This window comes from Gopherus evgoodei, unplaced genomic scaffold (genome assembly GCF_007399415.2).
Source record: "Gopherus evgoodei ecotype Sinaloan lineage unplaced genomic scaffold, rGopEvg1_v1.p scaffold_31_arrow_ctg1, whole genome shotgun sequence".
NCBI lineage: Eukaryota > Metazoa > Chordata > Testudines > Testudinidae > Gopherus > Gopherus evgoodei.
This window is the reverse complement of record NW_022059983.1, coordinates 6,369,445-6,397,310: the sequence shown is the minus strand read 5'-3', so window position 1 is coordinate 6,397,310 and position 27,866 is coordinate 6,369,445. Positions and strand designations below refer to the sequence as shown.

At 55.0% G+C, this 27,866-nt stretch overlaps 1 protein-coding gene across 1 annotated transcript; it reads left to right on the top strand.

Annotated features, from left to right (window-relative positions):
- Positions 1-23: 23 nt before the first annotated feature.
- LOC115640433 lies at positions 24-27,659 on the top strand. Its single transcript, XM_030543169.1, is given in 12 exon segments — positions 24-1,407; positions 4,853-4,969; positions 5,899-6,045; positions 8,193-8,847; positions 22,547-22,629; positions 23,116-23,243; positions 23,245-23,305; positions 25,118-25,234; positions 26,377-26,442; positions 26,445-26,525; positions 26,917-27,057; positions 27,324-27,659. Coding segments are annotated over 12 exon segments (1,917 nt in total). The 5' UTR covers positions 24-1,298; the 3' UTR covers positions 27,536-27,659.
- The last annotated feature ends 207 nt before the right edge of the window (positions 27,660-27,866 follow it).

Genomic DNA, 27,866 nt, shown 5'->3' with positions numbered 1-27,866 from the left:
AGTCCCTCACCCCCCCAGCTCTAACCACTTCCCTCTGAGAGCCAGTCATAGAACCCAGGAGTCCTGGTGCCCACCCCCACTCCTCCACCGTATGAATGCTGATGAAGGCAAGAGCCAGCATGCGAACGGGGCAGCTGATGGGTGCGGTGGGTTTGCATCAAAGGAGAAGCACCATTGTGCTCCGGTCCTCCTTCCAGCGAGTGCCTGAGACTGAGGGGTGGGTGAGGTGAGAGAGCCGCTCACCACACCGGAGAGGTGAGACTCTGTCTCCCGTGTAGACACTTGGACTGCTTCAGCCGGGCCCAGGAAATCAGCTCTGTCCCCCCCTTAGCAGGGAGCATGAGGGAGAACAGAGACTGAGAGTGGCTGAGCCCCCAGCTAAATGTGGGGAAATGGAGGCAGCTGCAGAGCCCTGGCAATGCCGTGACACCCCCCAAGGGTGGGAAGCCCCCAGGCGCAGTGCACAGGAGTGGGAGGGAGAGGGCAGAGGTGGCTGCCCCCAGGAGGGAGGGGGAACATCTCCCACCACTCTATGGCTGCCTGATGGTCTGTGGGAACATGCATGAGCCCAACTGGGTGCGGGAGGTGTCACAGCTGGGTGGCGTGGGGAGCAAAACCCCCACTCAGTGTGGGGGAGGGGTCAGTCAAATTCCTCCTCCCCCTGGGGAACCTGGGGTGATGGTGCACGGCCCCAGGCCCTGATCTGTGGGCAGGGGGCAGAGAGGGAATTTCCCTCTGGAAGAGGGATTAGGGTTTGTCCTGGCCCGGGCCCTGGGATCCCTCCGCTGTTAGAAGCAGTGCATGGCTGAGAGCTGCTTTGCAGGGACCTGGACACTGTGTATTGAGGATTGTTAATATCAAGCTACCACTTTAAGAGTGTGTGGGTTGGGGGCGTGGAGTTTCCTGGTCCTGCTGGCAGTCATGGGGGCTCTGCAGGGAAGTGTGGGACCAGAGGCAGCCTGCACAGAACCAGCCTAGAACAAGGTGGGTGAGTTGTCTCTCGCCGCCATAGGGAGCAGCCTGTTTTGTCTCCCTCTTGTTTTTGGTTCTTCTGTGTGATCATTCTGGATTCCCAGAAACAGAGTCACCTTATGCCGCTACCTTCCAGTGGGAGCATTTGAGATTTGTCTCTGACTTCTCTGGGTGGGTGCCACGAACATACCAGCCACCAAGGGGTCAGAAGTGGGGCTACCTCGGAACTGTGGCAAACGGCTCAGTGGTTCCACACCCCTGTTGACTGGATCATGCATGTGCAATCTTTCTTCTGATCTCAGTTCAGCCCTTCTGTGATCAATCCTATGGCCAGAGAATTGACTGCATCTGAGACCCCAGTGCCGATCTACTGCTTCTCCATCACCATGGAGGCTTCTCTTGCCGCCTGCATCCTCGCTGCTCTCCTGGCTACGGGTGAGTGGGGTTGGCAGTTGTCCTGCGTGCCTGGTCTTTCCGTGTGCTGTCCCAGCTCTGCGGGCACAGCAGACCTGGATGGTATTACCCAGAAAGATCCAGACTCGGTTCGGCGGCGAAGGGGCTCGAGGAAACACCGTCCTAGCCTCCCGGATGCGTGGTTACAGCCTCCTATCAGCTCAGTCAGTTGTGTATCACACTCCCGACGGGGTGAGCCTCCACCCTGGACCTTCTCCTGTTGGTTCAAGGACACCAGGTCCATCCATCACTCTGTCCTCCTACCTTTGGCTTTCCTGGGGGTCGGTGTGGCCCTGCTCCGGCTCCCTGGACGGTGTTTATCTGTAGTTTTATGTTGGGGTGGCCCTGTCCTTGCCCTCTGGAATGTGTTTATATGAATTCCTGGTGCCTGGTACTTCTCAGGAGAACCCATGTTTTGACTTTGGGTCCAGCCACCAGTCTTACCCCAGACCCTGTGCTCCTGGCGCTTTCTTTACCACAAGTGAGGCAGTGTTCCTACAGGGGCTGATTTCCTAACTTCTCCAACATACCAACAGCTCAGAGCCGCCTGCCGGGTGAAGCTCTTCATGAGTGAAACCGAAACAGCCCCAGAATAACGGGGCTGAGCTGGGGGCATCTCAGTGACAACGTCCGAGGAGGAGAGGGCTGGAAGTCACAAAGTCTCTGTGACAGCGAGTGAAGCAATTGTAGAAATGGGAGGAAATATTTACAGTTTAAATCACGAGAACCGAGTCCTGACTGGGCAGGTTTCAGAGCTGGCCAGAGGCCAAGCGCATTTCGAACGGGGATTGTCTGTTGTGTGACAGGCAGCGGATAGGAATTTCAGCAGCAGGAGCTCAAGGCAACATGAAGGGTCATTCTGTGTGATCCCCAGCCGGTGTTAGGGGGGTGCAGCTGCACTGGAGTCAGTGGGGCCAGGGCTCAGCCGGTGTCAGGGGGGCGCAGCTGCACTGGAGTCAGTGGGGCAGGGCCCAGCCGGTGTTAGGGGGGCGCAGCTGCACTGGAGTCAGTGGGGCAGGGCCCAGCCGGTGTCAGGGGGGCGCAGCTGCACTGGAGTCAGTGAGGCAGGGCCCAGCCGGTGTCAGGGGGGTGCAGCTGCAGTGGAGTCAGTGGGGCAGGGCCCAGCCAGTGTCGAGGGTGCAGCTGCAGTGGAGTCAATGGGGCAGGGCCCAGCCGGTGTCAGGGGGGTGCAGCTGCACTGGAGTCAGTGGGGCAGGGCCCAGCCGGTGTCAGGGGGTGCAGCTGCACTGGAGTCGGTGGGGCAGGGCCCAGCCAGTGTTAGGGGGGCGCAGCTGCAGTGGAGTCAGTGGGGCAGGGCCCAGCCAGTGTCGAGGGTGCAGCTGCAGTGGAGTCAGTGGGGCAGGGCCCAGCCGGTGTCAGGGGGGTGCAGCTGCAGTGGAGTCAGTGGGGCAGGGCCCAGCCGGTGTTGGGGGTGCAGCTGCAGTGGAGTCAGTGGGGCAGGGCCCAGCCGGTGTCGGGGGTGCAGCTGCACTGGAGTCAGTGGGGCAGGGCCCAGCCGGTGTCAGGGGGGTGCAGCTGCACTGGAGTCAGTGGGGCAGGGCCCAGCCGGTGTCAGGGGGGTGCAGCTGCAGTGGAGTCAGTGGGGCAGGGCCCAGCCGGTGTCAGGGGGGCGCAGCTGCACTGGAGTCAGTGGGGCAGGGCCCAGCCGGTGTCGGGGGTGCAGCTGCACTGGAGTCAGTGGGGCAGGGCCCAGCTGGTGTCAGGGGGTGCAGCTGCACTGGAGTCAGTGGGGCAGGGCCCAGCCGGTGTCAGGGGGCGCAGCTGCACTGGAGCCAGTGGGGCAGGGCCCAGCCGGTGTCAGGGGGTGCAGCTGCAGTGGAGCCAGTGGGGCAGGGCCCAGCCAGTGTCGAGGGTGCAGCTGCAGTGGAGTCAATGGGGCAGGGCCCAGCCGGTGTCAGGGGGGTGCAGCTGCACTGGAGTCAGTGGGGCAGGGCCCAGCCGGTGTCAGGGGGGTGCAGCTGCACTGGAGTCAGTGGGGCAGGGCCCAGCCGGTGTCAGGGGGTGCAGCTGCACTGGAGTTGGTGGGGCAGGGCCCAGCCAGTGTTAGGGGGGCGCAGCTGCAGTGGAGTCAGTGGGGCAGGGCCCAGCCAGTGTCGAGGGTGCAGCTGCAGTGGAGTCAGTGGGGCAGGGCCCAGCCGGTGTCAGGGGGGTGCAGCTGCAGTGGAGTCAGTGGGGCAGGGCCCAGCCGGTGTTGGGGGTGCAGCTGCAGTGGAGTCAGTGGGGCAGGGCCCAGCCGGTGTCGGGGGTGCAGCTGCACTGGAGTCAGTGGGGCAGGGCCCAGCCGGTGTCAGGGGGGTGCAGCTGCAGTGGAGTCAGTGGGGCAGGGCCCAGCCGGTGTCAGGGGGGTGCAGCTGAAGTGGAGTCAGTGGGGCAGGGCCCAGCCGGTGTCAGGGGGGCGCAGCTGCACTGGAGTCAGTGGGGCAGGGCCCAGCCGGTGTCGGGGGTGCAGCTGCACTGGAGTCAGTGGGGCAGGGCCCAGCTGGTGTCAGGGGGTGCAGCTGCACTGGAGTCAGTGGGGCAGGGCCCAGCCGGTGTCAGGGGGGCGCAGCTGCACTGGAGCCAGTGGGGCAGGGCCCAGCCGGTGTCAGGGGGTGCAGCTGCAGTGGAGCCAGTGGGGCAGGGCCCAGCCAGTGTCGGGGGTGCAGCTGCAGTGGAGTCAGTGGGGCAGGGCCCAGCCGGTGTCAGGGGGGTGCAGCTGCAGTGGAGTCAGTGGGGCAGGGCCCAGCCAGTGTTGGGGGTGCAGCTGCAGTGGAGTCAGTGGGGCAGGGCCCAGCTGGTGTCAGGGGGGCGCAGCTGCACTGGAGTCAGTGGGGCAGGGCCCAGCCGGTGTCAGGGAGGTGCAGCTGCACTGGAGTCAGTGGGGCAGGGCCCAGCCGGTGTCAGGGGGGTGCAGCTGCACTGGAGTCAGTGGGGCAGGGCCCAGCCGGTGTCAGGGGGGCGCAGCTGCACTGGAGTCAGTGGGGCAGGGCCCAGCCGGTGTCAGGGAGGTGCAGCTGCACTGGAGTCAATGTGGTAGGGCCCAGCTGTTGTCAGGGGGGCGCAGCTGCACTGGACTCGATGGGGGCAGGGCCCAGCCGGTGTCAGGGGGGCGCAGCTGCACTGGACTCGATGGCAGGTGTCAGTCAGCTCTTGCTGAGAGCGAGACCAGCTCTCACCCGCTGGGGATCTCTCTGGGGTTTGTGAGGTGGGAAACCCACCTGGGGAACTAAAATCTGCAGCAAACCTGGGGAGACGCAGCCTGCGAGCAGCGTGCAATGTCTGTAGCCAGCTGGGACCAGGGACGGAACTGGGGCAGAGCGGTGAATGAGGGACCCCAGGGCGCTGAACCCGGAGCTTCCCCGCCGAGCCCAGAGGAAGGTGAGGGAGGGAGAATTTGAGGCGGCTCCTGTTTTCTCTCCATCTCCAGGGGCCTGTCTGCAGTGTGAGGTTTGCGACGGATCAGGGACTAGCTGCACGGGCGACCTACAGACCTGCCTTGATGGGCAAGACTCTTGTGGCGTCGCTCTGACAGAAATGACATGGGGTAGGTGAGAGGGACCCTACCCAGCCTGGGCCAGGGAACAGCCTGAGGAGCCAGGACACCTGGGTTCTCTCCTAGTCCCAGCTCTGGGAAAGGAGTGGGGTGGGTGGGTCTGAGCAGCGGTTAAGGCGCCAGGACACCTGGGTTCTATGCCAGACCCTGTGGGTTAGCTCCCCAATGGGGCCTTCGGTTCAGCACTGCGATGCCGACCCCCCAGGCAACTCACCAGCCAGTGGGTCGGGGCCTGGACCCCCCATTTAGTGCATGTAGAGAGAGAGGCACCTGAGGATGGGATCCATCAGAGCCAGCATGCAGAGCAGACAGCTACCTAAACCAGCCAATAGGAAATGCTTAAGCCTCACCCGGAGTGAAGCCCCTAAATCTGGGCTGAATGGAGGCGCCCAGCTCTGCGTGGGATCCAGAGCCAGGAACCCCTCACCGGGAATCTGGGGCCTGGACCGGGTCGGCCCTGCCTTGCTAATGACGTCAGCAAAGGAGGGGCTACCAGGAGATCCCAGCAGCTGGGCGCTCAGCTGGACTCTGAGGGAGACAAGTTCAAATCCTCACTCGGCCCAAATCAGGCTCGGGTCTTCAGCCCAGGTCTCTCCTCTCCTACGGTCGTGCTTGGCCCCCTGGATCCGGGGTGTGTGTGTGTGTCTCGCAGTCTCCCCTGTTGAAGCCGCCCCATATTATATGAAATAAACATTCCCTGGAACCTGATTCCCCCGTAGCAGGAGAGTGGGGAGCTGGAGGACGTAAATACTGGATTTAGGTGGTGAAATTGCTTTGTCTAGCCCTGCGGGACCTCAGGTGAGTCACTTCCATGCCCCTTGCCTCAGTTTCCCCATGGGTAGGGGAAGGCTAATGGAACAGGGCCATTGATGGGGTGTGAATGGGAGGGGAATAAATCTGAAATGTCTCCTCCTGTGCAGCGGGAATGAAGACCCAAACTGTTCTCAAGGGCTGTGTGACATCCAGCCAATGTAGATCCGGCCCCATCTCTGTGAATTTCGGGAATGGAATGGAAATAAGTGCAAACTTCACCTGCTGCATGAGAGAGGCCGGCAGAACAACCACAGGTAAATCTCCCCATCTCTGCCTCTCCTGCCCCATCCCCTGCACCTCCTGCTGCCTGGAACCTACCTGGTGTTAACTTCCTGAGACTGCTCCTCTGACCCTGCAGGGGGCGCCCCTTGGAATAACACTGATCACTTGGGAACAGTCCTCCTGTCCTGCAGGGGGCGCCTCATTGAATAACACTGATCACTTGGGAACAGTCCTCCTGTCCTGCAGGGGGCACCCCATGGAATAACACTGATCACTTGGGAACAGTCCTCCTGTCCTGCAGGGGGCACCTCATTGAATAACACTGATACCTGGGAACAGTCCTCCTGTCCTGCAGGGGGCACACCATGGAATAACACTGATCACTTGGGAACAGTCCTCCTGTCCTGCAGGGGACACCCCATGAAATAACACTGATACCTGGGAACAGTCCTCCTGTCCTGCAGGGGGGCACCCCATGGAATAACACTGATACCTGGGAACAGTCCTCCTGTCCTGCAGGGGGCGCCCCTTGGAATAACACTCAGACCCTGGGTAGATGGCGTTTAGGGGTTGGGGCTCAGGGGTCTCAGCAGCTGTGAACCCAGCTGGCCCTACCCAGGGCAGGACCCAGGGGTCCCTGATGCTAGGGTTGCCATATTTCCAGTTCCCAAATAAGGGACACTGCCAGGGAGAGGGGACCTGGGGGGTACAATTGGGGGGTGCTTTAGGGGTAATTGGGGCTGCTGGAGGTGTGTGTGTGTACTGGGAGGGGGTATCTGGAGGATGCTGGGGGGGTGTACTGGGAGGGGGTATCTGGGGGATGCTGAGGGGGTGTACTGGGAGGGAGTACCTGGGGGATGCTGAAGGGGGGGTTGTACTGGGAGGGGGTACCTGGGGGATGTTGAAGGGGGGGGTGTACTGGGAGGGGGTACCTGGGGGATGTTGAAGGGGGGGTGTATTGGGAGGGGGTATCAGGGATTCTGAAGGGAGGGTGTACTGGGAGGGGGTATCTGGGGGATGCTGAAGTGGGGGTTGTACTGTGAGGGGGTACCTGGAGGATGTTGAAAGGGGGGTGTACTGGGAGGGGGTGTCTGGGGGATGCTGGGAGGGTGTACTGGGAGGGGGTGTCTGGGAGATGCTGAGGGGGGGTCGTACTGGGAGGGAGTATCTGGGGGATGCTGAAGGGGGGGTTGTACTGGGAGGGAGTATCTGGGCAATGCTGGGGGGGTGTACTGGGAGGGGGTACCTGGGGGATGTTGAAGGGGGGGTTGTACTGGGAGGGGTTACCTGGGGGATGTTGAAGGGGGGGTGTACTGGGAGGGGGTATCGGATGCTGAAGGGGGGGTGTACTGGGAGGGGGTATCTGGGCGATGCTGGGGGGGTGTACTGGGAGGGAGTATCTGGGGGATGCTGAAGGGGGGGTTGTACTGGGAGGGGGTACCTGGAGGATGTTGAAAGGGGGGTGTACTGGGAGGGGGTATCTGGGGGATGTTGAAGGGGGGGTGTACTGGGAGGGGGTGTCTGGGGGATGCTGGGGGGGTGTACTGGGAGGGGGTGTCTGGGAGATGCTGAGGGGGGGTCGTACTGGGAGGGAGTATCTGGGGGATGCTGAAGGGGGGGTTGTACTGGGAGGGAGTATCTGGGCAATGCTGGGGGGGTGTACTGGGAGGGGGTACCTGGGGGATGTTGAAGGGGGGGTTGTACTGGGAGGGGTTACCTGGGGGATGTTGAAGGGGGGGTGTACTGGGAGGGGGTATCAGGGATGCTGAAGGGGGGGTGTACTGGGAGGGGGTATCTGGGGGATGCTGAAGTGGGGGTTGTACTGGGAGGGAGTATCTGGGCGATGCTGGGGGGGTGTACTGGGAGGGAGTATCTGGGGGATGCTGAAGGGGGGGTTGTACTGGGAGGGGGTACCTGGAGGATGTTGAAAGGGGGGTGTACTGGGAGGGGGTATCTGGGGGATGCTGAAGGGGGGGTTATACTGTCAGGGGGTACCTGGGGGATGTTGAAGGGGGTGTGTACTGGGAGGGGGTATCTGGGGGATGCTGGGGATACCTGCGGCCTGTCAGGTGGGGGGCAGTGTTGCTCCCTGTCACTGTGCAGGGTGGATGGTGCAGGCCCGGGATGCAGCGCCAGCCCGTCCGTCAGCACCTCCTTATGGGTCTCTGCCCCTCTCCAGGTCACCCCTCCTGGACAGGCTCTGCGGCCTCCGGCACAATGGACGCATCTCCGGGACCCAGGGCCCCCAATGCGACGGATGCAACGCTGGGATCCGGGGCCTCCAACGCGATGGACACGCCTCCGAGACCCGGGACCCCCAATGCGACGGACACACCTCTGGAACCCGGGGATTCCAACACGTTGGACACGACACCAGGACCTGGAGCCTTTAATGTGACGGATGCCTCTCCGGGACCTGGGGTCTCTAACGTGACGGACGTGCCGCTGGGATCTGGAGCCTCCAACGCAACGGACGCACCGCTGAGACCCGGAGCTTCCAACGCGACGGACGTGTCTCCGGGACCTGGGGCCTCCAACGTGACGGACGTGTCTCCGGGACCTGGAGCTTCCAACGCGACGGACGCATCTCCAGGACCCGGGGCCTCCAACGCGACAGACGTGCCACCGGGACCTGGGGCCTCCAACACGACGGATGCGTCTCCGGGACCCGAAGCTTCCAACGCTCCGAGTGTGGCTCCAGCAGCCATGACCTCCCGTGCAGCAGGCGTGACTTCAAAGACCACAACCTCCAGCGCGGTGGGTGTGGCTCCAGGACCAGCCGGGTTTCTCCTTGCAGCCTTCACTGGTCTCCTCCTGCTGATGCTTCTCTCCTAATTCCCCACTGGGTGCAATGGCCACTCCGCACTGAAATCCACCCCTGCAGCCTGCGTCAGCCCCTCTCCCCTCCAGGGGTTCTCGGTTCCCGCATGGACTCACATTTCCTTTATATTGTTGCACTGAATAAAACACACTGGAGACCAAACGCTCTGGGATTTTATTTATTCATTTCAAAGGAGGGAAAATGGGATTCTCATGGGTGGGACTATCAAAAAGACCGGTAAGAACATAAGAATGGCCACAGCTAGTCCGGTGCCATGTCCCTAACACTGGCACAACCAGAACTTCCAGGGCAGTGCACAGAACATGGTAATTTAGGACAGACCCAACCCTGTCTTCCCCTCCCGGCTTCTGGCAGTCACAGGTTTAGGGACACCCTGAGCAGGGGACAGTGTCCCTGACAATCTTGGCTAATTGCCGTAATTGATGGCCCTATCCTCCAGGAAGAGAGCTAGTTCTTTTCTCAACCCTGTTGTACTTTAGACCATCCCCACATCCCCTGGCAGTGAGTACCACGGGTTAATTGTACACTGTGGGAAGAAGTACAGCCTCTTGTTTGTATGAGACCTGCTGCCTGTTCGTTTCATTGGGTGACCCTGGTTCTGGTGCTGTGGGACAGGGGAAATAGCAGTTCTCAAGTCACTTTCCCCACCCCATGTCAGATTTGTGAGGTTTTCGGCGGGGCTGCGTGTGTGTTACTTTGGGACTGGGGGCGGGAATCCATCTCTACTCGTCCGCAACGTTTGTGACACAGGGTGAGGGAGCTGGGGCTGAGGGACAGGAGGAAGAGCTGCAGAGCTCAAGCTCAGATTACAACCAGCTTGAAATCGGAGCTGCTGTCAAGGTGATTAGGAGGGTGATGAGGTTTGCCAGGCCGGTAGAATCTCAACTGCATTGCAGGGCCCTGGATGCTCTCCATACGCAGGTGCCTCTGTTCCGTTCTGCATTTAAATTGGGACTTAAATTGTGTGTCAATGGAATGGACGGGGAAAAGGATCAAAAACACCCTCAGAGCTTTGGCCCTCAGGCCCAAATGTACCAAGGACTTTGCAAGGTTATTACGAGATCTGGTGGAGGGGGAGAATATTGTTAACATGTGCAACGAAAAGGAGAGATGGGCCCTGTGACTTTCCCAAGGACACAGAGTGATTGGAAGAGCTGAAAAGGGAACCCAGGCTCCTAGCCCTGCTGTAACCCAGGAGATCCTGTTTCCACCTGAGAGCTGGGCCTAGATCACAGGAATCCCGACTCCCAGACCTTTGTTTCAATCCACCGGACCACTCAACTGGTGGCAAAACATGGAAGTCCAGCCTTCCAGCCCCCCTGCTTTACTTTACTAGCCCTCAGTCTCCTCCCAGAGCTGGAGAGAGAACTCAGGAATCCTGGCAACCAGTTTTAACTACTAGCCTCCCTCCCTCTCCACCCCTATGGAACGCAAGAGTCCTGACCGGCAGGCCTCCTTCCTCCTGCATTAACTAGACCCCATGCCCTTATGGGACCCAGATTTCCAAGGCCCACCCAACCCTACTCCACTGTGCCCCACTGTCCACTTTATGGAACCCAGGCGTCCTGCTTCTCCCAAGCACAGGATCCAGAAGTCAGGCCGCTCTGTCCCATGTGTGACCCACTGCCTACGTTGCCACCCCAAGCCTCTTAAGGGGAGTTGGTTTCGCTCCTTCCTCTCATTTGATTCCCTGGCAGGAAGGAAGGAGAATTTGTCCATGTGCACAGCTGTCGAAAGGGTGGGCAGGGTCAGTGAGAAGAATAGAAACGTATAGACTCCACCTAGTAAAGGGTGCAAATCTCACAGATTTCGATATTACATCACAGCAGATAACTGAGCCTTTCTATAAAAAGAGACAGACACAGCCCGGGCGTGACAGGACAGAACAAGAGACGGGTGCAGCTTTTCCACTCTGCAGAATCAGCCACTGACTTCAGCCCAGGCAAACTTCACTCTAAGGACCGTTTGGGTAAGTGATACAACTCCAGTCTGTTGGTGCTGTAACCACTAGACCCCACTCCCCTCCCCAAGCCAGTATAGAACCCAGGAGACCTGGCTCCCAGCCCACTCTTCCACCGTATTGTTGTGGAAAATTAATCACACGGTTGATTTTGGATCAGTCAGCCTGAGGTTCCTTTATTTCATACAAGCATATATGCAGAGAGAGTCAGCATGGCCCCACGCAAGAGGCAGACTGCTCTGCTCTCCACAAATTTTACCAAGTTTATAAAGGCTAAAACCGCAAGCACGTAATACGCTAGATACATTTTTAATTGCTTTATCTGGAACACAACATTAATCAAGCGCAAGCTTAATAATTAGTTTTCCATATACGGTTTTTCCTGTTATTGTTACCCCTAGCCAAGTTTGCGATCATGGTGATCAATATGTCTAGAGGCATCCTTGGGAAGTTAGAAATTCCCCCTCCACATTCAGAAAAATTTGGGCAGGATGTTATATTAACAAAAGGGCGAGAGAGACCAGTAGCCGTACTTACATCCCAACTAGCTGAAGAGCGGTGCTTAAAATTCCCATCAGTATGGACTCAAAAGACAATAGATAGCAGCAAAATTAACGCTTGTGTGAAGATTCTTGGGGAATTTGTTCCTCCAAGAGAGGCAGAGGCCCAACTGATGCAAACCGTCCAGGAATTGGAGCAACAAAGGGTCATTTGAAAAACAAAATCACCCTTTAACCCCCCTGCGTGGCCAGTGCTGAAGGCAGACAGCCAATCCTGGCATCTAACAATTAATTACAGAAGAATCAGTATGGGCACCATTCCTATGGCTCCTATTGTGGTCGTTGTGACACAGGTCATACAAACAGTGCAGGCCACATCTAACCATTTCTCGGTTACTGATTTGGTCAAGTGTTTCTTTGCCATCCCCCTACATCCGGACTCCCAAGGTCGGTTTTGCCTTTACAATAAAGGAGCAACAATGGACCTTTTGTCGGTTACCCCAGGGATACCACAATAGCTCATCAGCTATTTGTGGATACTCTAGGTCAGTTGAGTCCACAAGAAAGGCCTTTTGTGTTTTCATATGTAGATGACATTTTGATTTTGGGGGAAACCAAGGCACAAACTCAAACAGTAACAGAAAAAGTTTGGGTGCTAGTTCAGGAAACAGGGTTCAAAGTAGCCTGAGACAAGGCTCTGTTGGTGCTACTTCCGGTTACACACCTGGGCATAGTGGTTGGACAAGACAGGTAGGTCAGAGGAAGGTCAGGGCACTGGTAGAAACACCGGCCCCTGCTGACGCTCACTCTTCTTTAAGAGTTCTGCTAGGAGGATTCAATTTCCTTCGACCACCCATTTATAAATATGCTGAAATCACTCCCCTCCTTGTGGAGGCTGCTAAAGGAAAAGACAGGCTGTGACTGGGGGAAAGAGCAGGACTCTGCTTTAACCCTGCTGAAACACAAGGGCCTCGCAGCCCCAGCCCTGCATTTCCCTGATGAATCACAGCCTTTTGTTATTCGTTTGGCTGCCACTAACATGGCCTTGGCTGCTATGCTATTGCAAAGCAATGAAGAAGGAAAGCCAGTGCCAGCAGCATACGAATCTAGGAAATTACAAGGAGCAGAAATAAATGTTGATCCCTGTGAATGTGAATGTCTAGCAGCTGTCTGGGCGGTACAATCTTTTCAGCCCCTCAGAGGAACAGCCCCTATTACTATCCAAGGCACCTTGTTTATACAGTGACCTTCCTTCATTGGGACCAATGAGTTTCGCATCGTCAAGCTGTGATCAATTGTTGTTTGACGAGTGCTTGTCTTCTTACTTTGTCCTTCTCATCCTTGATCGTGTTCTCTCATCTGTCTCTCAGGGAGTTACCCAAGCCTGGCTGTGATCACAGCTATCTTGTGCCCGTTGATAGGTGCCTGTCCCAGCTTTTAGAGTCATCAATCTGCCCTCTTCTGCAGGGGTGAAAGTAACTTAAAGGACTTACTGGTACTCCAGAGTCCTGCAGAGGGGGAGGGGCCTCAACTGGAAGAGGCGTGGCCTCTATCTGCAGAGGTGGGGCCTTTAAATCCTGAGGCTTTTAAATCAGGATTTAAAGGGCTCAGGGATTCGGCTGAAGTTAGGAGCCAGGCCCTTTAAATTAACCCCAGAGCTACCAGCTGCAGAGGGGGCTGGGAGCCCTGGGGTTTGGGCAGGGGTGAAAGTTACTGCTGTTAAGTGTCCCAGCCAGTCTACTGCAAGCCAGAGCCTAGAGGAAAACCCCTGCTGGGGGGAGTGGGGAGGAATTCAGAGCCTTGTCTGCAGCCTGGCTGGAGGAGGGGGAGGGAGGAGATGAGAATCCAATGTGACAGTGAGTTTTCCTCTTCCACCTGCTTTTATTAGCTCAGGATTTAAGCTGTGCAGCCAAATGCTTGTATTTGTTGTGTATATTAGTAGGAGAGATCCCCTCATCCCCGGGGGCAGACAGGGACTGCCCCTGCCATGGTCAAACACACCCTCCCCTCAACCCCCTTCCCCCAGCTACTGTGAGTGAAATTAACAAGGAGGCCAGAAACCTAGCCCTGGGGGCTGAACCATCAGGGAACAGCTGAGTTTAAACTATTCTTATGCAGGGAGCAGGCTTCTCTTTCCCTTCCTCAGTCAGTCTCCTTTTCTTACCGATCCACAGCCCACAGCCAGGCTGCTGCATCCGACTACAACGAGACCCAGCCCAGGGTGTGAGCCGGCTCCCACTTCCATTTCCCCAGAGTCACCACAGATGACACTGGTGTGAAAGTGCAGTGCAGTGGAGTGGGTGGGGGGCTGCGTCTACATTTCCAGCGGGGAGTTGTGGCTGCTGGGTTCTCTCCCTGGAGTGAGGCAAGGAGTGCGGGCCAATGGCTGTGACGGTGTTGGTGTCACTAAGCATAACCCTACGTAACTCGGGAGGGTGGAAGGCCACAAGAGTATGGAGCCTTCCTGGTTTTAGGCCTCAGCAGACAAGAGTCCCTCCATGTTTGAACTTTAATCGACCTAAAAGGCCAGGTGTAACAGCCGTTATCAGTTGCAACAGTTCTAACTGGTCTAAAGCAGAAATAATAAGGCCTGTGCACCTTTAGCAGAAGGACAAGATAACTTGCAGAAGGAAAACTTACTAACGAGCTGCCGCCGCCAAGATTACTTAATGCACCTGCGCTTACGTAATTGCTACAGGGGGAGGAAGGAGGAGGAGGGAGGGGAAACGGGGGATTGCTAGTCAGTGAGAAAAGTTCTCATGGATATAAAGGAACAGACTGCTTGTTTTAGGTGTGCTTGATCTGAGTCAATCTCCCTGCACCGCTTTGAGATCTCAAATAAACTTGGTTTGCTTCTCCACCCTGGTGTGTTTATTGGCGCGGCACACCAGGCGACGGACCCTCCCGCTGTTGCTTGGCCTCAGGCAGTTATCTGCCGGCAACAACGGGGGACCCCTGTGGAGCAGCATGGTGCCCACTGCCCTCGCCCAGGCGCTGCTCAGGAACAAGCCCTCACTTCCGTTCCCCTGTCTGCATGATCGAGCACTCTGGGCATCTGCTAACAGCTGCTGACCCTGGCGGGGAAACCCCTTTCCTGGGAACAGCTGGACAGACGCCAGCGGCTCCAAAAACACCAATGCTGGCGTCTCCACCTGAACCCGGGGGCCCTCCAGCCAGCGCTGCTGCAGAGCAGCGAGGTCGGGGGCTTTCTTGATGCTGTTCCTCCTTTCCCACATGAGCAGCTTGTCAAAATTCAGCTGCAGTTATTGTTGGACCGGGTGGAATTGCAAAGTCCCCTGCTCCCGTGCTGGAGACGTGACTCTCCCTGACTCCAATGAATGTTCTTGGATGTCTTTGGCTATGACCTGGGAGGTCAGATCTCTGCCCCACCCTTAGCAGGGAACCCGGAGCAGGGCAGAGCATGCCAGGGGAAGAGCTTCCAGCCCAATGAGGAGTGAATCACCAGCTAAAACGTAAGTGGGTGTAAACCTGACCTGGAGTTTTTGGAGTAGGGCCAGAGGTGTTTTTGCTGAGTGTTGTTTGAGGATGACCTGGTAACAAGGCAGGATGGTTCCAATGTGAAGATTTGGTCACTAAAATATACATCTTGCAAAAAGGGAAAGTCGCTCTCCACCAAATATTGGTGCCCACCCGGCTCGGTAGGACGGTTGCCCTTGCAGCTAATGAGAGAGGGAAAGGCTGATAAATTCAAAGCAATTTGGGCTGACTTTTTAGAGGTCTGTGATTAACATAGACCCTGAAGATGGATATGTCTGGACAAACTAGAGAAATGGTCTGAGGTAAATAGGATGAAATTCAATAAGGACAAATGCAAAGTACTTCACTTTGGAAGGAACAATCAGTTGCACACACAAATGGGAAACGGCTGCCTAGGATGGAGAACTGCAGAAAGGAATCTGGGGTCATAGTGGACCACAAGCTAAAGATGAGTCAACAGTGTGATGCTGTTGCAAAAAAAGCAAACCATTCTGGACTAAATTAGCAGGAGTGTTGTAAGCAAGACATGAGAAGTGATTCTTCTCTGCTCCACGCTGATTAGGCCTCATCTGGAGTTTTGTGTCCAGTTCTGGGTGTCACATTTCAGGAAAGATGGGGACAAACTGGAGAAAGTCCAGAGAAGAGCAACAAAAATGAGTAAAGGTCTAGAAAACATGACCTAGGAGGGAAGATTGAAAAAATTGGGTTTGTTTAGTTTGGAGAAGAGAATATTGGAGGGGACTTGATACCAGTTTTCAAGTACATAAAAGGTTGTTACAAGGAGGATGGAGAAAAATTAATCTTCTTAACCTCTGAGGACAGGACAAGAAGCAATGGGCTTAAACTGCAGAAAGGGTAGTTTAGGCTGGACATTAGGAAAAAGTTCCTAGCTGTCAGGGTGGTTAAGCACTGGAATAAATTTCCCAGGGAGGTTGTGGAATCTCCATCATTGGAGGTTTGTAAGAGCAGGTTGGACAAACACCTGTCAGGGATGGTCTAGATAATCCTTAGTCCTGCCTTGAGCGCAGGGTACTGGACTAGATGACCTCTCGAGGTCCCTTCAAGTCCTACAATTATATCATTCTATGATTCTGTGTCGCTTCCTCTCCTATTTACGTTGTGTATTCTGATGAATCTGGTATTTATACATAAAGAGAACATGAAAAGGGTATAAATATCTTCTTGCTGCATGTTCCAGTCTATACATCTGATGAAGTGGGCTGAAGCCCACGAAAGCTCATGCTGAAATAAATTTGTTAGTCTCTAAGGTGCCACAAGTCCTCCTGTTCTTTTTGTGGATACAGATTAACACGGCTGCTACTCTGAAACCGGTCTTTTTTGAATGGAACTGGACCTTTGATTTAAAACATTCTGTTCAGCCGAAGGATCTGGAGACGGTGGCAGTTTTAGACTCTGGCTACAGAAGGCAGAAGCTACCACAACGTATATGGGACACTTAACGGCAGTAACTAAATGTGCCACCTGAAAGCATGAGGAGGTCCGCAGCCATTAGCAGCACTGCGCGAAACTCCAGGCCCAGCCATGGCTTGACTGTTAAAAAAGCCTGTGCCGTTATGAAAATACATCAAGGTGTCTACATTTGTAGTAACAAAACCCACAAGGAGTCAGGTGGCACCTTAAAGACTCTGAAGAAGTGGGGTTTTTTTACCCATGAAAGCTGATGCCCAAATAAATCTGTTAGTTTTTAAGGTGCCACCGGCCTCCTTGTTGTTTTTGTGGATACAGACTAACACGGCTACCCACCTGATACATTTGAAGTGATTTTTTATAGAGCTACCTGCAAAACAATTTCCCTCCACCCCCAGCACATACCCATTTTATTCATCATGACACTGAAACAGCTCCAAATAATTAAATTTCTGGCAATCATCTACAACTTTTCATATACGGTCCCAAGCTTTTCCCAATAGCCTTCACCTGTGTGCAAAAATCCCCCAAAATCCTTCAACCAAACTCTTCACCAAATGCAGTAAAAGTCTATTTTAGGGTCAGTATTCGTAAATTGTGAAGAAAATTATAGATTACAGGGTAAAAACCTCTCATTTACACAGGGCTTTCTACAGTTACAAAAATAAAATGTGCAAAGAGCTGTCTTAGCTTTCTAACTGCTGGCAGGGCCGAGATACCAGCACCATGTGACACCTTCACCAGCACCTACCTGTCTGCTTGACTTTTGAGCTACTATCTTCAAAAAACATCTCTCTCAAATCTCCTCTCTTTTCCTGACTTTTTCAGATGGTTCCTAAAACTGCATCTTCTCCAGCTAAACACATTGTTTCTAATGCAACAAAAATGACATGAAAAGGTTGTATAATATGAATTATCATAAACTTTTCAATAATAAATGCAAGAACAGAATGAAAAGACCGGAGGAGCGAGGAAGATCAAAAGATACACAAACACATCCTAAAAGTATGCAAAGAGGCAAATGAAAAATGGCTAGAACACAGAGACCTTGAAATCAAGGAATATGAAGTCAGACACAACCACAAAAAGCTTCATTGCACCGTGGAAAGACCATGAGTCAAAAAAGTTAAGGAAAGCAAGTTAAGAATATCAGAACTAATGAGTCAGACTATGCTACAAAGCAAACAGCGTCCTGAAAGAAGGATGGAATATGTAAAGGAGCATTTGAGCCTGAAAAGCTGGAAAATATAGAGATTGAAACTGGAGAGATAAAAACACCGGCTATTACAATGCGGAAACTAGGCAGAGTGCTAAAAAATATAAAATGAGGTAAAGTAGCTTGGGAGGAACGTATTGCGGTTGAAATGCTACAATCCCTGGAGGACAATTCAAATTCTTACCTGCTAAAAGTTCTCAATCAGATACACACCAGGAGACCTTCTCAGGGCCGACCAAGGGGGGGGGGGTAAGTGGGGCAATTTGCCCCAGGCCCCAGGATCCGCAGGGGCCCCCATGAGAATGGCTGAGCCTCCCATCCCGGTCCCAGCCAGACCCCATCTCTGCTCCTCTCCCGGAGCCTCAGTGCATCCAGGAGTGTCCCTGGACAGCAGCAGCATGGCTCCAGCGGGGCCCCTGAGCTCTGCCCCACTCAGAGCCAGGTGGTCAGGGGACAGGGCTGCAAGCTCCGGGCCGAGCAGAGGGAGCTGAGCTGAGCTCAGCCTGGAGCTCACAACCCCACCCCCTGACCACGTGGCTCTGAGTGGGGAGAGGCTCTGGCCCTGCCCCCTGCCCACGCAGCTCTGAGTGGGGCAGGGCTAAAGCCCAGAAGCCACGCTGCCTCTGTCGAGGGATGGTTCTGGATGCACTGAGGCTCCAGGAAAAAGGGGAGCCGGGGGTTTGGATAAGGGGCAGGGAGTCCCAGGGACAGAAAGGGCACAGGGAGGCGGCAGAGGTTGGGGGCACGGTCAGGATACAGGGAATGAGGGGTTTGGATCGTGGGCATTCCAGGGGTCTGTCAGGACTCAGCAGAGGGTGGATAGGGATTGGGGCAGTCAGGGCACAGGGAGGGGGCAGAAATTGGGGGCATGGTCAGGGGACAGGAAATGGCAGGATTGGATTGTGAGCGTTCCGGGGGTCTGTCAGGACTCATTGGGGTGGTGGACAGGGGTCGGGGCAGTCAGGGCACAGGGAGGTGGCAGAGGTTGGGGGCATGGTCAGGATACAGGGAACGAGGGGTTTGGATAGTGGGCATTTTGGGGGTCTGTCAGGACTCAGCAGGGGGTGGATAGGGGTCGGGGCAGTCAGGGCACAGGGAGGTGGCAGAGGTTGGGGGCGCGGTCAGGGGACAGGGAATGGGGGGATTGGATTGTGAGCGTTCTGGGGGTCTGTCAGGACTCAGCAGGGGGTGGATAGGGGTCGGGGCAGTCAGGGCACAGGGAGGCGGCAGAGGTTGGGGGTGCGGTCACGGGACAGGGAATGGCAGGATTGGATTGTGAGCGTTCCGGGGGTCTGTCAGGACTCATCGGGGTGGTGGACAGGGGTCGGGGCAGTCAGGGCACAGGGAGCAGGGGTGGGGTCCCAGGGTAGTGGTTGTGGGTGTGGTCTCTGGGAGATGGTGAGGGGACAAGGAGCAGGATGGGTCGGGGATTCTGAGAGGGGGCCGGCAGTTGGGGGACAGGAAGTGAGTGGGGGTCATATAGGGGGCAGGGCCAGGCTGTTTGGGAGGCACAGCCTTCCCTACCCTAAAGCTCATTCAGCAGTTTGAGGCTTGCAAAAGAACCAAGCTGTTACTTTTCCATTAGGGCTACCATCTCTTTCACGTCTCAAATGCCAAGTTATAGTCTATATTTAATTTCAGTGCCATAGGGAGATTCATGTCAGGGGAGGGTAGCTTCATTTAAAATTAGCTACTGAGGGAGGGATCACATGAGAAGAGCAATATCCTACACCACCTACCTCCTTCCCAACCCTACCAAGGGAGACCCCCCTCCCCTGTATTACCTGAGGGTCCAGAGGGGTTAATTCAGTGGTATCTATGGTGACCCCTTTCACACAGCAAACCTCTGAGTGAGACCCCCCCCCACTCCCTTATAAATTAAAAACACTTTTTAAAATATATTTTACACTATTATAAATGCTGGAGGCAAGGCAGGGATTGAGATGGAGGCTGACAGTTCGCAACCCCCAGTAATAAGCTTATGACTCCCTGAGGGGTCCTGGCCCCCAATTTGAGACCCCCTGGGTTAATTTAATTTTAGCACCCTGTGTCCATTCACATGCATGTGCCATTTTGTGCATTTCAGTTTTCACAACATAGGCTCATCCCAGATTCTGGACCAAACTCAAATGCTCAGTTCATGGAGTATGTACACAAGCTATACTAAAGACAAACCCACAGTAACCATCTCCAGTTTGTGAGGGACCCCATGGAGCCAGTCTCTAGGAAACAGATAAATGCATGGAGGTTAAGTCCATTAATGGCTGTTAGCCAGGATGGGTAAGGAATGGTGTCCCTAGCCTCTGTTTGTCAGAGAGTGGAGATGGATGGCAGGAGAGAAATCACTTGATCATTGCCTGTTAGGTTCACTCCCTCTGGGGCACCTGGCACTGGCCATTGTTGGTAGACAGGATACTAGGCTGGCTGGACCTTTGGTTTGACCCTTATGTTCTAACCTAAATGAACCCAAAGTTATGGAGAAAGATATGAGTCAAGGAAGCCAGCAGAGTATCCAGAACCTGGAAAAATCTCTGACTGGATGGGCTCAGGCGTTTGGCCACATGCTGAGGTGGTTCAAAAGTTTTGGATTTTTTTTAAGCAGAATTTTTTTATTGTTTCTTTAAACAACCAAACACAGCACACAGTAAATATTTGGTCACACACTTCTGAAACCTCAAACTATATTCAGGGTTTGGCAGACTAATTTCAGCTTTTCAATTAAAAAGAACACAACAAATTTTGAAGGAAAGCAGACATTGTCCGTGATTTTCTTCTGGTTTTTAAACACCCCTAGTTTTTGATGGAAAATATTTTGATGGAAAAAAGTTTTGATGGAAAATATTTGTCCAACCCTTTTAATGGGCTTTAGTGCCTTTTAGCACTAGCTGATGCTGAGAACCAGTGATACCTTTTAAGAATTTTTCTCAAAACTGGGTTTGTGCCAAGGTGCAGAAGGTTTATTTTTCCCAGGGCTGCCTGTGGATGCAGAACAAGTGGGACAATTTGCCCCGGGCCCTGCAGGGGCCCCCATGAGAATATAGCATTGTACAGTATTGTAATTTTTGTGTGGAAGGGGCCCCCGAAATTGCTTTGCCCCAGGCCCCCTGATAATGCTAGAAACTGTGAAGAACATTGAACTATAAACCCAAGAAGCCACTCACTCACAGATCTGTGGAAAACTGTTGGCACATGGACACATCTTGAGACAAGAATTAGCAGAAGTCAGATGGGTTTCGACCAGAAGTGAGTACAAGGGAGGCAGTTTTTGCTCCTAGTTCATGCCCATGTTAGCATGGGAAAGAAGTACTTTGTAAATGGACTATTGAAAGTGATTTGGCAACATCCAACATGACAAGATGATACATATCCTTGAAGAATGTAGGATTGACTTCCGAGATCTGTAATTAGTAACAAGCTCATTCTGGGGACAGAAAGCAGCAATCCGAACGAAGTGTGAACTGCATATTACAGCATTACAGAGGTAAATGCCATGGTTGCATTGTATAATTCCAACTATTTAGCATATACATAGAAGTTAGAATAAGGGAATGTTTAGAAGACACCGAGCAGGGCATACAGGTCGATAGCGCAGACATCAACAACGTAAGACATGCCAAGGAGCCAATTCATTTCACTTTGAGGAATTTCAGAACATGCTTACTTTTGGGAGCAATGGTAGCAAGAAATATGGAAAGACGATTAACGATAGGAAGATAAAAAATACGGTCATAGTGCACATGGAAGGCAACACCTGTATCTTGACAGCCAAATGGTGAAACAAATGAATAGTTTTCCCAATTTAGGGAGTCTAATAACATCCACCTGAGGAGGTGAGGAAGAAATCAGGAGAAGGACACAGCTTGCAAAAAATGCATCCAACAATTTCCCAAGACTTCTGTGTCATCAAAAGTTAAAATGGTGCATCTGCACTGGATTGCTGCAGTGCTACAAGCGGTCAGCCCCATTGAACCACAGAGAATAACATCTTTCTGTGGACACGTAGCTTGGTGATTGCAGATCAGCTCAATTCAAGGGCATGGACAGTTCGACAAGATGTCAGGAAAACCAAGAAGAGTTGGAAAAAGAGCCAGCTAGGTTGGAACCATCAGCAGATGGGCTGGTCTCCAAAGCAGAGGGGAAGTTTTACCCTTCTTTCCCAATGGTGGAAGAGACTGTACCATGCTGGCAGGTGCCTGCATTGGCTTTATTCCTGCTTCCACATGGTACCTAGCAGAGAGTGAGAAGATCCGTCCCCCTGATCCTACAGCTATCAACGGGTTTGTTAAGTCCCACAAAACAAAACGTACAAAGGGATAAGGTGCAAACTGTTAAAGGATTTATTGACTCAAGGTAAGTGTAGCGAGACGGAGTGGTTCCCTGCCGCCCGGGAGAGGGATGAGTCTCCAAGAATCAGATATACATCCAAGAATGAAACTTAAGGGATGGCAGAAAACTTGGTTAACGCTAGGTGAAGAGAAATCTTGGGCTCCTTCCTTAAAGAAATTCTAGTTGTGCCCCAGCTTCTACCCACTAGACTCCCCTTCCCTCCCCTCCACTCCCCTCCCCTCCCAGAGCCAAGGATAGGACCCGGGAAACCTGCTGCTGGCCCCACTACTCTAACCACTAGGTCCCAGTTCCCTCCAGGAGCCAGGAGTAGAATGCAAGGCACCTCGTTTAATCCAACATACCCTTAGCAGGCCAGGAATAGAAGCTAAGTTACTTTTGGCATCTGGTTCATGGCAGGTCTGTGACCTTTTAAAATCCAGCTTTCAATTAAAGCTTTTCTTGCAATTATGTTTTCTTCTAAAAAATATCAGGGCTTGTTGAAAAAATTTTCCACCTTTTTTTCCCCAACCAAACCAGAAACCAATTTTGGGGGTGAGGGGGATAGAGGGACGTAGAAAAGAAAATAATTGGGAGAGGAAATGAGAAATGTGGAGAACATTTTTGAGGAATATTTTGGTGAAATTTTGGGGGTTAAAAAAACCGAAAGGCAAAGAAAAAGGATCTCCTTCTCGAAAACAACGCCTCGTTCCTCAAAAACAAATTGCGAAAGCTGTTTCCCCCCGTCTCTTTTTGCAACTTTAAGCTACCACATGCAATTCTGGATCCGGGTTTCCAGGAAATTGCATAAACGAGCATTTGTCAAGTGCTCCAGATTCTACATTCATGGTTGGATCTTCCTGAAAATCCATGCACCTTTAAAGGAGCATCGTTTCGGGATGGGGGCAATTCCTGAGATGCAGCCTCTCCACCGTTAAAAGTAGAGTGTGGCTTCACGCCACTTCATACGAAGCCGGACGTTGTGTATTGAGGACCGTGTTTAAGAATGGGGGCAGGGGTGGTTTCTGGTCCTGTCAGACGGCCAAAGAGCTCAGAAGGGAAGCGTGGGACCACAGGTCATCTGTGAAGAACCAGCCAAGAACAAAGTGGGTGAGTTCTGTCTCTCTGCCATACGCAGCAGTCCGCCTTGTCTCTCTTCTTTTGGGTTCTTGATATTTTTCCTAGATTCTCAGAAACAAAGTCTTTTAAGACAGCAACCTTCCAGCTGGAGCATTTGCAGTTTGTCTCTGACTTCTCCAGGTGGACGCTACGAACATACCAACCACGAAGGGCTCAGTGATGTGGTTATCCCAGAACTGTGGAAATAGCTCTGAGGATCCACCCACCCTATCAACTGGATGTGGCATATGCAATCTCTCTTCTTATCTCATTTCAGCACATCTGTGATAAATCCCCCAGCCGCAGATTTGGCTGCATCACAGACCCCGGCACCGATCTACTGTTTTCCCCATCACCATGGAGGCTTCTCTTGCTGCTTGCATCCTTGCTTTTCTCCTGACTACAGGTGAGTGGGGTCTGTTCCTACAGGGGCTGATTTCCTAACTTCTCCAATGTACCAACAGCTCAGAGCCACCTGCCGGGGGGAAACTATTAACGAACATAACTGAAAAGCAGCCACAGAATAACGGGGGCTGAGCTGGGGGCGTCTGAGCGACAACGTCCGAGGAGGAGAGGGCTGCAAGACGCAAAGTCCCGGTGACAGCGAGTGAAACAACTGTGGAAATGAGAGGAAATATTTATTCTTTAAATCACTAGAACGGAGTCGTGACTGGGCACGTTTCAGAGCTGCCGAGGACAAGGACATTTCAAACGAGGACAAGGACATTCCTGTCATCTGGAGGGGGAGAGGGATAGCTCAGTGGTTTGAGCATTGGCATTGGGGATTGGGCCTGCGTCAAGCAGGGGGTTGGACTAGATACCTCCTGAGGTTCCTTCCAGTCCTGATATTCTGTGATTCTATAACAGGAAGCAAATCAGAACTTCCGGAAAAAGAGCTCAAGACTATTTGAAGGGCATTTATATGTGATCCCCAGCTGGTGTCAGGGGGGTGCAGCTGCACTGGAGTCAGTGGGGCAGGGCCCAGCTGGTGTCAGGGAGGTGCAGCTGCACTGGAGTCAGTGGGGCAGGGCCCAGCCAGTGTCAGGGAGGTGCAGCTGCACTGGAGTCAGTGGGGCAGGGCCCAGCCGGTGTCGGGGGCGCAGCTGCACTGGAGTCAGTGGGGCAGGGCCCAGCTGGTGTCAGGGAGGTGCAGCTGCACTGGAGTCAGTGGGGCAGGGCCCAGCTGGTGTCACAGGGGTGCAGCTGCACTGGAGTCAGTGGGGCAGGACCCAGCCGGTGTCAGGGAAGTGCAGCTGCACTGGAGTCAGTGGGGCAGGGCCCAGCCGGTGTCAGGGGTGCACAGCTGCACTGGAGTCAGTGGGGCAGGGCCCAGCCGGTGTCGGGGGCGCAGCTGCACTGGAGTCAGTGGGGCAGGGCCCAGCTGGTGTCAGGGAGGTGCAGCTGCACTGGAGTCAGTGGGGCAGGGCCCAGCTGGTGTCACAGGGGTGCAGCTGCACTGGAGTCAGTGGGGCAGGACCCAGCCGGTGTCAGGGAAGTGCAGCTGCACTGGAGTCAGTGGGGCAGGGCCCAGCCGGTGTCAGGGGTGCACAGCTGCACTGGAGTCAGTGGGGCAGAGCCCAGCCGGTGTCACGGGGGCGCAGCTGCACTGGAGTCAGTGGGGCAGGGCCCAGCTGGTGTCAGGGGGGTGCAGCTGCACTGGAGTCAGTGGGGCAGGGCCCAGCTGGTGTCAGGGAAGTGCAGCTGCACTGGAGTCAGTGGGGCAGGGCCCAGCTGGTGTCAGGGAAGTGCAGTTGCACTGGAGTCAGTGGGGCAGGGCCCAGCCGGTGTCATGGGGGTGCAGCTACACTGGAGTCAGTGGGGCAGGGCCCAGCCGGTGTCATGGGGGTGCAGCTACACTGGAGTCAGTGGGGCAGGGTCCAGCTGGTGTCACAGGGGTGCAGCTGCACTGGAGTCAGTGGGGCAGGGCCCAGCCGGTGTCAGGGGGGCGCAGCTGCACTGGAGTCAGTGGGGCAGGGCCCAGCTGGTATCAGGGGGGTGCAGCTGCACTGGAGTCAGTGGGGCAGGGCCCAGCTGGTGTCAGGGGGGTGCAGCTGCACTGGAGTCAGTGGGGCAGGGCCCAGTCAGTCTCAGGGGGGTGCGGCTGCATTAGAGTCAATGAGGGACCCCAGGGCGCCATACCCGGTGCTTCCCCGCCGAGCCCAGGGGAAGGCGAGGGAAGGACAAATCCAGGTGGCTCCTGTTCTCTCTCCGGCTCCAGGGGCCTGTCTGCAGTGCGAGGTTTGCAACGGACCAGGAATCAGATGCAGGGGCGACCTAGAGACCTGCGCTGCTGGGCAGGACTTTTGTGGCATCGCCTGGACAGACTCCACATTGGGTAGGTGAAAGGGACTCTACCCACCATGGGTCAGCAAACAGGCTGGGGAGCCAGGACGCCTGGGTCCTCTCCTAGTCCCAGCTCTGGAAGGGAGTGGGGTGGGTGGGTCTGAGCAGCGGTTAAGGAGCCAGGACACCTGGGTTCTATGCCAGACCCTGTGGCTAGCTCCACAATGGGGCCTTCGGCTCAGCACTGCAATGCCGACCCCCCAGGCGAATCGCCAGCCAGGGGGCCGGGGCCCCACTGAGGCTGGGATCCACCAGAGGCAGCAGGCTGAGTGATCCGCTGCCTAAGCCAGCCAATAGGAAAGGCTGAGGAGAGGGGTGTGGCCTAAGACCTACCCCTCCCCCTTAGTTCGGCCCAAAGTCCCGGCTGCATGGAGACACCCAGGTGTGCTTGGGATCCACAGCCAGGAACTGCTCGCCGGGACTCTGGCGTATGAGCTGGATCAGGCCTTCCTTGCAAAAGATGGCAGTGGAGGAGACCCCAGAGGCTGGGGCACTCAGCTAGGGTGTGGGGGAACCAAGTTCAAATGCTCACTCGTTCCGAATCAAAGTAGGAACTGGAGCCCAGGTCTCTCCCCTCCTACAGTCGTGCCTGCCCCCCTGGCTCCTGGTGGGTCTCTCTCAGCCTCCTACATCCGTGAGGAGCCTCTAACCCACTGGGCTCTTGGGTATATGGGGGCACCCTTCCACCTCCTCCCGTGCCTGGGCTTTGTGTGGGGTGAGAGCTGGTAGGCGTGCCCCGAGGGCCTCCTCTGAATCAGGCCCCGCAGGTGATATCGGCAGGGGAACTCCTAGTCTGTGAATCCCCCTGTGGCTAAGGGGTGAGCAGGACGCACAGTGTTGGGATTTCGGAGGCCCTGCATGTACCCACTGGTGGGAACTGTGGCAACGAAAGGACTTTATGGGCAGGACATCTGTGGCCCCCAGGGTTAAGCAGCAGCCAAGTGGGGAGCTGGAGGATCTAAATACTGAACTTAGGTGCTGGAATCACTTTGTCTACCCCTGCGGGACCTGGCTAAGTTGCTTCCCCGCCCCATGCCTCAGTTTCCTCATGGGTAGAGGAAGGCTAATGGCACAGGGCCGTTGATGGAGTGTGAGTGGAATGGGAATAAATCTCTGTCTTCTCCTCCTGTGCAGTGGGAAGCAAGACTGAGACAATTATCAAAAACTGTGTGTCCTCCGACGTGTGTAAAGCCAGCCCCTTCTCGCACACTTTGGCAACGCAATGACAAGGATGAGCTTCAAATGCTGCGTGGGAGACGGCTGCAGGACCACCAATATTACAGGTACCTCTCCCATCTCTGCATCTCCTCCTCCATCCCATGGCACCTCCTGCTACCTGGAACCCACCTATGTTAACTTCTGAGACTGGTCCTCCCATCCTGCAGGGGGCACCCGACTGAATAACACTGAGTCCCTGGCAGGGTGGAGTTTAGTGGGCGGGGCTCTAGGCTGCCCCCAGATGTGAACCCAGCTGACCCCACCCAGGGCGGGGTCCAGGGGTCCCTGCTGCAAACCCCTCCCCTGCCCCTGCTGCCCGCGGTGTCCCCAGAGCTACAGCTCCCCCTACAGGGGGCACCCAGGGCTGAGCTGTGCAGCCCCCAGCTGCTCCCCCTGCCCCGACGCCTCCTGGGGCTCGTGCCCCGAGCTGACTGCGTTTGCTCTGCTTCTTCCCAGTGCCCCCGGCTGACCTCAAACCCAACGGCCGGCGCTGTCGTGGCTGCTACGCGTTGAACGCTGATCATTGCGATGAGCAAACCATAAATTGTACTGGATCTGAGACCCAGTGTATTGATGCCACCGGGACCATAACAATTGGTAACTTCTGTTCATTCGTTCTGTCGGTGGGCTCTAGATTGGGGCTGTGAATGATTTGTTCACGGACACACTGCAAGCCTGCGTGAGAGCACAGGAGAGAGGGAGGCCATGTAGGCCCAGACAGGCTGCGGGGGGACCAGAGCAGATGGGGAGATGTAGGCTATGGGGCACCTTGGTGGGGACCTGAGGCAGGGAGAGTGGTGTTTCGTCTTAATCCAGCTTGAATAGCCTGACAAAAATTGCCTCCTCCCCTCTTCCCCACTCAGATGGGCGTGAAATGCAGACTATCATGAAGGGCTGCGCTTCCGAGTCCATCTGCATCATGGCACAAGTGGCCTCGAGGATGTTCACAGATACCAGTGTACATCTAACCACGGCCAAATGCACAGAGGCCTCCGGCGTGGCGGGCGTGGCTCTGGGACCAGCCGGGCTCCTCCTCCCGGCCCTCGCTGGGCTTCTGCTGAAGCTTCTCTCCTGATTCCCCACTGGGTGCAACGGACACGCCACATTGAAATGCACCCTGCAGCCTGCGTTAGCCGCTCTCGGATGGACTCACATCCTCTTGATGTTGTTGCACTGAATAAAACAAACTGGCGAGCAAACTCTTTGGCTTTGTTATGTCTCTGTTTATTTCAATGTGGAAAAATTTCATTCTCGTGGGTGGGGATGTGAGAAGCCAGGTAAGACCAGAAGCACGGCCTCACCGGGTCAGGTGAATGGTGCAGCTAGTCCAGTGTCCTGTCTCCGACAGTGGCACACCCAGAATTCACAGGCAGTGCCCAGAACACAGCCATATTGGAGAAACCCAG